This window comes from Argopecten irradians, chromosome 2 (genome assembly GCF_041381155.1).
Source record: "Argopecten irradians isolate NY chromosome 2, Ai_NY, whole genome shotgun sequence".
In the NCBI taxonomy this organism is placed as follows: domain Eukaryota; kingdom Metazoa; phylum Mollusca; class Bivalvia; order Pectinida; family Pectinidae; genus Argopecten; species Argopecten irradians.
In genome coordinates this window covers 59,693,668-59,705,226 of record NC_091135.1, presented here as the reverse complement: position 1 = coordinate 59,705,226, position 11,559 = coordinate 59,693,668, and the positions used below count along the sequence as shown (strand labels likewise).

The window sequence follows — 11,559 nt, the reverse complement described above, 5'->3', positions numbered from 1 at the left end:
AATAGAATTAGTATTCTACTTCCTACAAAATAACTTCATTTTATAGATACACAGAGTTATCTTTTCTTCAAAAGATGCAGGTATTTATCATCACCACTTTGTACCACAACTAGAAATGCATGCAAGACATCTATTGCCCAACCTCTGAATACGATAGTATGGGATGGCCATGGCTAACATTTATCTGTCTCTCATTTCACACACTTAATTTTGTAAAGCATCGACTAAGTCTCATCCAAGTGAAAGAATATCAAACCCATGATAAATGCTGATAAATAATACCCATAACTTACAAGGGCAGATAACTCTACATCATATAAAGACGAAAGTCACTTCTGGTGCTTGTACAACATACAGTGGGACTTTGTAAATCTACAAACAACACAAACACCAGTGATTCTTTGACATTTTATTTCATGTGGTGTTGGTATGTATTGATTTCAGATTAAAAAAAAAGACCTACAATACAAACAGCCACTACCTGTCTAAACAAATTTTAAAAACCAAGGGAGTGGAGAGTCGACCACAACATTCACTATGTGGCTATCATTTGTGGAGTGAGAAACATGTAATATCGCTATCTAACTGACACCCTTCAGACCAGTTAGGCCTTAAAGGCATGCAAACTTGAAGTCACTAAGTTTTACCCCTATGTGTTAAATCTTTTATTCTCAAAGTATAAGGAATAAAGTATTTTTGTGTTAGAAGAAAGAAAAATGACAATGAAATTGTCTAACACATAAGAACAGGAACATGTATTGCTTTGTTTGTGTACCTAGATTTTAAAGAGTGACGGGGTAACAAGTGAGACACATTATACAGGCCCTTTAGACCTTCTACAACAAACCTAATTTATATAGTAATAAATAGCTATGTTATATTCACAATTCTAAACATGATTCCAAAATGACAGTGAACGAGAAGTGAAAAAAAATGAAATTGGTTTTTAACTGTATTATACAATGTTAGGCATAAACAACTGCTTGATAAATCTGGTGTGGAACATTCCAAAATAAACATTAAAATATGAAAATAAATAAAATGCCTATTTATTAAACTTTGCTATGGTATTTTGCATGGTGATGAACATGTTTCTATTCTAATCAATGTGACTATACAAGTTAACAATAGGACAGGAGGGATACTCTTGTAGTACTCAACAATAGGCTAAATACGTTGTTCTATTACACATACACGTATATACCAAAGTACTATTGTAAAGGGAACATCAATAGTTAATTGAGACTTTCACAATGATCATTATAATGTTATAACAATGTTTCTTTATCAAAAAGACTTCTAACAATATCTGACAATATCTTTGCTTTAATTCTTTTTTTTTTTTTTTTACAAAAGTGTGACAATAGACTGAGAATACTGGTACAAAATGTACATGTATTAGGTTTTCAATGAAAAATCTCTATATAACTTGTGTGAATTTGTTCATTGATATTTTGTGATATTTAGACCAAAGCTTACATTACTGCATGTCTTATCAAAACAAATATTTGATTATAAGCTCTTCAATGAGTGTGCAATTTATTCAGCAAAACATATTTTGAAAATCAACTGATGTCAGAATAAAAAAGATGCACCAAACTGATACAAATATCACAACTAACATTGTTGTATCAACTTGGATTATATATGCAAAATTCACTTTCCAATTTTCTAAACCCTACTCATAAACGTGATAAAAATAGAATGATGTATAAATCAATTAATGCAAAATTAAGTATAATTTATGCAGATTTTTTTTATAAAATCTAAAACATTTGAAGTTAGGTGGGTACTTCATTTAATTTTAGAGGGTCCTTGATGATTGTGACAAAGACTTTAATATTTCATTTTTAAGGTAAATAAACTTTTGATATTTTAACAGCCATTTTAACCATTCAGCACTACAGTTATGTAGATATACATGTTTTGTGATCAACATTAAAACATATTGACATATGTTAACAATAAAATTTATCTACAAATAACAGTTCGTTTTCACTAAAGAACCACATGCATTGGCCATGAAATATAATCGTAGATGGCTATACCTGTGATTCACTTCTATAAAAGAAATGTGGATTTAGTAAAAGGATATCTAAACTGTTTGCTGTGTGGTTTAAGATATAAATATACAACATGTAGTGCCATTTTCTAAATAAACTTTCACTTTGCATATATATTACATTATAATTTAACAACTCTATCTGTACAGGTGTTGAATATTGGGAATGTAAATACAAAAGCTGAGTAGACAACCCACAGTTAACAGCATTATTACAATGATATATAACCACGAATATCATGGGTCATACTGCCAGTACATAAATGGTTAGCAATGAAACATATCTCAACTGTCAAGGTGATACCTAGGGAAATTCAAATGTCATAAAAGGTTCTCTGGAGAGATTTGAATGAATAACTTAACATTATTAATAACCTAGTTAGTAACAAGTCAAGTAAAGTCAGATTGATAAAAGACTAAACAATAGAAGTTCACAACACAGTAAGTTTGTTACAGGTTCTCTGATGCGAGTGCAACCTGTCTGTTTCAATTAAAACACTAAAACGTGTCAAATTCCGAGAAAACAATGATATTTCAAACATGGTCAATATCTAACAACTTCACCAGAAGGATTGTGGTATCATTTCACAAACGTCCTAGGGCTTGTTCTCTATAATATCACGTTGGTATACAACCTAGGTTTGTTCTTATATAACAATGGCTGACTATAAAGGTGGGCAACATTACATCAGATCAAAGTATGAAATCAGTACAAAAAATAATCACAGAATATCTCATACAGCACCACAATGGTAAAAACAAAGGAACAGTTCTGACTATATATATATATACACACACACGACAGGAAATTCAAATGAGAAAATAAATGATAAAACAATCATACCCTACATGTGATAACTCCCTTTTCAATCCAGATCATTTCTATCAAACTCCAGCAACTATATATATATATACGCCTTAATACTCTGAATACCTCTCTTACTTTCTTTCTATTCGCATACACCTCCCTTGATAATGTAAACCTTAAGTTCCTATTTCCCTCAAATATCATACTTTATGTCAATCACACATGACTATCAAAGATACACTCATACCTAACTCTTATTGTCCACTATTTGTTTTACTGTTGTTTTTCGTCCTCCTAGATTGTGAATCTCTACTAGTTTGACATTGATATCTAGGCCAATTAACTAACAGACATACCTAATCCTATCACATACAAAACCTACAGTTTCATGTGCTGGCATTCGCCAACCTTTTATGCACACATATATAAACTTCTAAACTTTATTGAAACAAAGCTTTGATTACCATGAGTCACCATGTTCACTACACCTTCCAAAACATACATTTCTAGGGAGATAAAACAATGCCAGTCTGTAATATTAGGCATTTCATAGGCGAAACATTCCTCTATCAACTAGACACAAATAAATTATTGAAGTTCATACATACAATTATATTTCCATGCATGATCTCAGAAACCAACAATTTACTAACTTGATAATATACATCAAATTTTCTGGCTGGAATTTATCGGCTAAGCTTTATTTGGTATTTTAAAATTGGATATGGCACCAAGTTGTATATCTGAAGATGTATTATTCAGCACACGAATGATATCAGAATTATCAGAGTCACTATATGTTTGCAGATCATAGGCCTATGAGTTTCTCACTTATTTTGTAAATATATATCTTACTTATTATGCATTCTATGTTTCAAATTTTTCATTAAAATACCTCTGAGATGAAATTGTCTGATTGTATAAAAGTAAAACCTGTTGACATGAACATAATGAAGTAATGGTCGTTACTTGATTTTGAACCTTACCATGATTATTCACCCTGCATTTTCATTGGAGAAACAAACAGCAGTTCTAAGCCAAACAGGACATATGTACAATACCTGTATATCATGAAATAAAATGTTTAAAAAAATTAATATAAAAAAAAGAGAAAGAAACAGAATGAATGTATCGCTCAATTTCTGAAGTAAAAATTTTAAAACATAAAATTTGGTGTAAAGAGAAACTGTGCACAGCCTGACGATTTCTGATTCAGATCTACAACAACGTGGAGCTACGGTGGTCAGTAACTGTCGGTGGGGAGAACACCAAATAAATAAGGTGTCACACAGGCCATTCATAGTATTCACTTTAAAATTTGTTCTCTAATAAAACAAATAATGCTTTGAATTTTCATTTTACTAATCAGTTGTACATTATAAATTAAGCTCAAAATTTTTTCTCAACTCACGATTATGCTACCATTTCTATGAACCATTTGTACATCCATCAATATATCAGTCACAAGTTCTTATCAATCTACATGTAATTCTATGTTTCAAAATCGGACATTTGTTGAATTATATTTGGTATCAGGTATATAATTGAAACAAATTAACACAATTTATGACACTGCTACATCTGTATTTTCCATCAGAAAATTGAGAAATAGCAGTGGTTAGTAATTTTTCAGCTGTTGTATACATCCATCACGTTTTCAGGGAATGTCTGTTCATTACTGCATCAAGAATCAATATTGCATCAATGGTGAAAAGGTCTTCCTAAAACCTAAGTCCATTGATATCACACAGTGGTACAAGTTCCGCTCAAAGGTCAATCTTTCGTTGGAGTAAAGAAATGTTTAACATTAAGAGACAGAGAAGAGAGATTCATGGTGCTTCTTTCATCTTCAGAACTAGAGCCGTCTGATTTTTTAGGGAGTTGCTTCCCTTGATTTATGAGTGCTATGGAGGTACGACTTGTCCTTATAATCTCCATGATCATTCCCTTACAATCACGACATATGTTCATCTGCGGGCCCTTCAGGAGATTCTTGTTAGGTAACATGGCCGGACCCTGGTTTGCAGTAAATGTGTTGGCACGTTGTAGTGTTTTTGGTTTTACAGATTTTGTATCCAGCTTCTGCTGCTGCTTGCGTTGTGTAGTTGGAGAGTGTGGAACAGACCCCGTACTGAAACATACATATTACAAATAATGAACAAGTCAGTGGAACATGCATATATCTATCAAACGTTTTTAATCAGTTCATTTTTGGCTTTGTTAAGATTATCTGTTGAAACAAGGTTACCATATCTATCAACATTTCTTTCCAAAAGGTATCTACTAAAGCAAGTAAAGACTATAAAACCAACAGAGTTTTACTTTCATTTTCTATCTACTTTACCTTTCATATGCCCTGATGATGTCCAGAGTTTCTGGACTGAGAGGTATGGGACTTAGAGTATGTACTGGTATGTTCTCAAAGTGTTCAGTTGGCACATTCATCTGTGAAACAAAGCGAAATGGAATGTTCTGACAGTATAATTGTTTTGATGCCATAAAGTACATTGTTGAAATACTTGCACATTAAAGTAATTATATTGATTTAAAATTGTAATTGACAATACTGGTAGGTTAATCGGGTGTATTTCACTGGGATTTTTGTCTATACTTACATCAACAATTCTGTTTTAACTAGTAAAGTGAAAGTTAAAACCAAACAGACTTATAATTACAAGGTGTAACAATGCTAGGAGAGCAATATATCACTTACTTTGCGGAGACAGTTATTGCAGACGTTTCTCTTGCATATCTTACACCGAGTTCCCCATTGACCAAACATAGAGAACTTCACTTCTTTACATGTAAAACAAATCTGAAAGAACAAACACACATAATTAGTACAATTTACATGATATTACCTTGTAAATACTCACAGGGAATTAGTTGGTTTGGTTTGATTTTATTTTGCAGTAAATCAACATTTTATGTTGTTTGAGGATTGCCCCTTCTTTAGGGTTTGTGGAAGGTGAGTTAAATGTGGTGAAGTTTGGGTGGCTGCAGTATTTCAGGATGTTCCTAGGCCTCTTGTGACAATTCTGAACTACTGCCTATTTCATGGTGCTAAAACACTTCATGCTAAAGACTCAATTAGATCATCCTATACCTAGTCACATGATGCTGACAATGGATGAACTTGTCACCCCAATTCAAAAAGGCTGGGAGCACAAAGCAGTAGAATCTATCATTGCTATGGGTCTTGTTATGTTGTGGTCAAGACCAAAAACCTTCCCAACAGATGCCAAAATTCCTTCTGTGTGATGACCGACTCAAAGTCAGCCTTCGTTAGGTTTGTACGGATATGAGTGACCTTGAAATGATACTTACTTTGCCCTTGGCCAGTAATGTGTATAGATCCTTCTGTGTGATGGCCGACTCCAAGTCCGCCTTTGTTAGGACTGTACGGATATGAGTGACCTTGAAATGATACTTACTTTGCCCTTGGCCAGTAATGTGTATAGATCCTTCTGTGTGATGGCTGACTCCAAGTCCGCCTTTGTTAGGTCTATACGGATATGAGTGACCTTGAAATGATACTTACTTTGCCCTTGGCCAGTAATGTGTATAAATCCTTCTGTGTGATGGCCGACTCCAAGTCCGCCTTCATTAGGTTTGTACGGATATGAGTGACCTTGAAATGATACTTACTTTGACCTTGGCCAGTAATGTGTATAGATCCTTCTGTGTGATGGCTGACTCCAAGTCCGCCTTTGTTAGGTTTGTACGGATATGAGTGACCTTGAAATGATACTTACTTTGCCCTTGGCCAGTAATGTGTATAAATCCTTCTGTGTGATGGCCGACTCCAAGTCCGCCTTCGTTAGGTTTGTACGGATATGAGTGACCTTGAAATGATACTTACTTTGCCCTTGGCCAGTAATGTGTATAGATCCTTCTGTGTGATGGCCGACTCCAAGTCCGCCTTTGTTAGGTTTGTACGGATATGAGTGACCTTGACATGATACTTACTTTGCCCTTGGCCAGTAATGTGTATAGATCCTTCTGTGTGATGGCCGACTCCAAGTCCGCCTTTGTTAGGCGGGTACGGATATGAGTGACCTTGAAATGATACTTACTTTGCCCTTGGCCAGTAATGTGTATAGATCCTTCTGTGTGATGGCCGACTCCAAGTCCGCCTTCGTTAGGACTGTACGGATATGAGTGACCTCCTCCAGAGTTAAAGACAGACATTCTATTGGATGTGACCATTTCTGAAAATGATTATTTTACTGATAAAGATGTTAAAATTTAGTTGTTATATTTTAAAAAGTTTGAAACCTAATCATATAAACAGTTAATTTGGTTCCATTGTAAGGTGTGGCATTATATGAATCACAATGTAAATCTACAGCTATTCAACGAAACATCCAATAAATTTGATAAAAATGTGTTTCTAATATCGTATAAAAACCTAACAGTTTTAAAATTGGATAAAACTCTTACTTTTCTTGTGATATTGTCATGTTTAGAAACTTCGTTGATTTTCAATAGCATTTGTTGATCATTCTAAGCATCATTGTTGACGATTGAATAAAAAATAACTTATTTTATGACAAATCTAAGAATTTTTAACGTAAACAATAGAACAAACCTGTACTAAAAACAAAAAATGAAAACTTCTTATTACAATGACCTTTAACCCAAGAAGAATTTTGATGAAGTTAAAAGAATTATCAGTGAAAAAAAAAAAGTTTATAGTTAAGATAACATTAATTATTTATATAAATTGTTAAGAAAAAAAACAGCCATGCCAATACCAGAAAGATTCACACATAGAATATAAAACATTCTAATGATACTGATCTCTGAATGTTAGTGTAGCATACAGCCTTAAGTTTCTACAAATGTTCACACACCATGCTAGAGGTAAAATCATATCAAAATAGAGGAAAAAGATGGAAAACTATAATAAAACATAGCGATATAATATTATATGTGGTCAGCACTCTAATGGAAAATAAACTGAACTAATCAAACAAAGCCTTTTTAAAATAGCATTATACAAGTGACTACTCACTAAGATGGAGTCTGCCTGTGTACATGTTACTACCCGGTAAGTGAATGTGCTAATCAAGTGACCAAGGCCACATAACATAGTGTTACACAGTGGCTATACATACTTCAAATCAATCAAGCTCAAAACAATCTAATATTGACATTTGAGCAAATGTTCTGCCTAAATTCATATTGAATTGTTGAAAAATCATACCATCTTCTTAAACTAATTGTTTGTGGAAAAAAAGTTAGATATTTTTTCCTGCGTTCTTTATTTAATATTTTGTATGTATATCATGACAAAAAACAAGCAAATTCACAAGACTACCTAGTACAATATCAACATTTCAAAACATGCTAAGCTTTATGAATTACTATATTTAAATATATCTTAATTGCATGAAAACAAATGAATTAGTTAATTACATGCTTGTCACACTAATTGAATAAACTGATGAAGGGATAAGTATACATTATAAAAAATATATTAGATTTGTAATAAGTGATTTTATCATTAATTAAAAATAATTTTGTGGACATTTTGGTGTACTTTTGTATCTATTATTCCAGGTAATCCACTTGATATACTCAGGGGATATAATAAATTGAAATCCTCAACATTTTACCAAACTTTTTACCCTATGTGATGATATGTATATAAAAAATCTGCCTTTCAAGGCATGAAATTTTGATTTAATGTAGATTTGATTTTATATGTATAGTTAATATTTGAGCAGAGGTTAGAAGTCAGTGAACAGCAGTAGAGACTATGAGTCGAAACACCTGTAACACCTTGTTCTTAGCTGTCTAACTACACCATCCTCTCATGTATCCACAAATATCAACGGGCTTACTTCTCACTAACTCAAAGTTGATAACTGCAGAGCATTTTGGTAACTTAATTTAACTCTTGCGTATCTCAGTATAGTTATCGTGAGACGCATGTAATATGCAACCTCCAGTGTATTTTTGGAATGATTTGCAGCAACTCATACTGGCTGTCACTACCAAACATCCTATAATTCCGAAAGTTTTTAATTTTTGAAACTTCCAAACACAGGTCAGACTTGTCAAATTCTATACAGTAACATTAGGAGAGCGACATGGTGACATTAACCATGAGAGTATGGTGACTTTAGTGTTAGACAAATAAGGTGGTATATCTGTTTATGACGTTTCTTCACCTTGATCAAAACTTGGGACATCTGACAAAGGAAGACAATCATAAATTCATTACTTGGAATGTTTCTGTATATCTTATATAATTAAGATGGCATATTCACAAACATGTATACTAAAACTTCTTTACAGATATGTAAGTTTGTAATCAATTTTATTTGTATTCCTAGTTGTTTTATTGACCTAATTGACTATTATGACTTTTAGCAGCTTATTGGTCTAGAAAACTTACTACACTAGTAAACAGGATGCTTTTCATGAGTGAAAAAAAATCATGATTTGAATAAAAATTCAAATTTCGCAGAAATAAGTGAGAGTCAAACCAACTCAGTGGGACAACAATGCTTGGGTGTGAAAGCAAACGTTGGGGATGATTAAGGGAGGTGATACTATGGTTACTGACTAGCCAGGATGTTAGAATACTCACAGAGCCGGCAGCAGCAGGCACAGCAGAAGATGGATGGGAGCTAGGTGCAGGACTACCGTTACAGTTAGTAGTAGTAGAAGCAGGGTCCTCACAAGCGGCAGAGGACCTCATCCTCGAACTTACATTCAACAGGTCTCTTACGTCAAGGGACGAGAAACCTGTGGCACCATTCGTTTGGAGACTAGATTCTCCTGCCTCCTGAATAATAGCACGGCGGTCGTCTACCTCTATCAAGCTCATCGGGCGTGGGGCACGTGAGGAATCAGATCGTCGAGGAACCCTCGTGTTGACAGAATCTGTCGTAGATGATGTCCTTCCAAATTCTGAGGAGGATTCCTTACGAATGGATATCTTCCTACTGTCCTTGGTGGAGTCCTGTGGAATAGTTTGGTCAGAGTCTGCGGTGGGCACCGGGCCACCTGATATGGTGAGCTGGCGTTTAATCACGTGACTGGCAGAGCGCTGGATTCGAGGGCGGGGAGTGGGGCTGGGTTTTGGGGAGGGGTCAGGGGTGATGTGAGAAGGAGAGGAGACAACAGATGAGGAGGTGGAGGTAGAAGGTGTAGAGGGCACAGAACTCAATTCTGAATTCCTGTCAACATGGGTACGGTGCTCAGATGTGCGCTGTTTCCGCTCTGTGATTTGGTTCTTTTCAGAAGAACGTTGTCTACGTTCTGAAGATCGCTGTCTCTGTTCTGATGAACTCTGTTTTCGTTCTGAAGAACGTCTTCGATCAGACGATCTATGCCGTTGTTCTGAAGACTTATCAGAGCTTATCTCAGAGGATTGCTCCTCCTCTGAGGAGTTCAGTCTATGTCTGTGACGCTCTGTGTGAGTGGATGACCTATGTACAGAAGACCTGTGGCGCTTCACAGGTTTGGGGGAAGTGTCACGTTTTGCTGGTGTCGGAGACGCGTCTCGTCTAGCAGGGGTGGGTGAAGTGTCTCTCTTTGACACTGTAGGGGATGGAGAGCTCTCATTTGTGGGAGCTAGAGCAGGCGAGGTTACAGGTTTAGGGGAGGAGCTACGACTCATTCTTGGGGCAGGAACGGGCCGGGGTCGTGGGACAGGTCTCACCATCTCATTAGATTTGTCACTTGTCTCTGATTCACTAACAACTTTAGGCATAGTTCTGGACCTGGTCATTGGCTGAGGCCGATGGCCAGTCATATCACTAACACTTGCGGATCTCTGCACTTTCTGTGGGTATGTCCGTAGTAAAGGTTCACTAATCTTTCTCATCCGCGGTGATGATTGAGATGATGATTCTGAGAGCAGGTCTTCAGAACTCCCGGAGGACTGTGAAGAAAGATGCGCCCTAGCATGCACCCTGTCATGGGAGGACATGCACATTGCTGTAGTGTTACCATGCAGTTTTAAACTTAGTCTTTGTCGAACGTCATTGGCTGAGACATGCGATTTACAAACTGCCGACTGACGTCGAATTTTTTTCACAGCATTATCATGCAAATTTGTTTGAGATTTGTTGGAGGTGTCTTTTTGTGGAAATACATTCTCTTCATCAGCCTCCTCTATGATTGGGGATTGCGGGGTGCTCGAGGGATGTACCTGTACAGGCGACTCACACACCGTTATTGTATTCCTACGCTGTAGTATCACAGGCCGACTCTGGGTGGTAGCCAGGTCTCGCACCACTACAGAGAAATGTAACAAGTCTGGGTAAGTAACATTTACAGTAAAGTAGGTCAATTTGATCAATAAATCATGTATCAACTTAAACAAATTCTATTTATGGTTATTTTCAAGCAAAATCTGTTTTCAGGCAGTTATCTTCAACAGTGAAACTGAATAAAACACCGTTTAACGATGACACTAATTCACACACTATGTGATACCCAATAACGTTTGTGTGGGATAAGTATCTCCAGTGGTGATGGAATGTAACTTTTGTCTTGAAATGACATTAGCGCGGGATATCATCTTTTGATGTCATTCCATCACCAATAGAAACAATAGTCCCGCATGAACATTATCAGGTATCATTGGTACGTGAATTAGTCCTACATTATACTTAAGTTTGTGACTGTTTCAAATCATTCAATGATAAAATATATAATTATCATAAAA

The 11,559-nt window shown here is 35.5% G+C and overlaps 1 protein-coding gene across 1 annotated transcript in view; it reads right to left on the bottom strand.

Moving 5' to 3' along the window:
* Positions 1 to 394: 394 nt before the first annotated feature.
* Positions 395 to 11,559, bottom strand: part of LOC138316097 (microtubule-associated protein futsch-like) — a 78,878-nt gene continuing 67,713 nt past the window's right edge. The window contains exons 11-16 of the mRNA XM_069257597.1: positions 9,472 to 11,126; positions 9,050 to 9,070; positions 6,947 to 7,081; positions 5,584 to 5,685; positions 5,215 to 5,315; positions 395 to 5,001 (exon numbers count right to left, since the gene is read on the bottom strand). Of these exons, the coding sequence (XP_069113698.1) occupies positions 4,644 to 5,001; positions 5,215 to 5,315; positions 5,584 to 5,685; positions 6,947 to 7,081; positions 9,050 to 9,070; positions 9,472 to 11,126 (2,372 nt within the window). The 3' untranslated portion in view covers positions 395 to 4,643. The remainder of the gene's footprint in view (positions 5,002 to 5,214; positions 5,316 to 5,583; positions 5,686 to 6,946; positions 7,082 to 9,049; positions 9,071 to 9,471; positions 11,127 to 11,559) is intronic.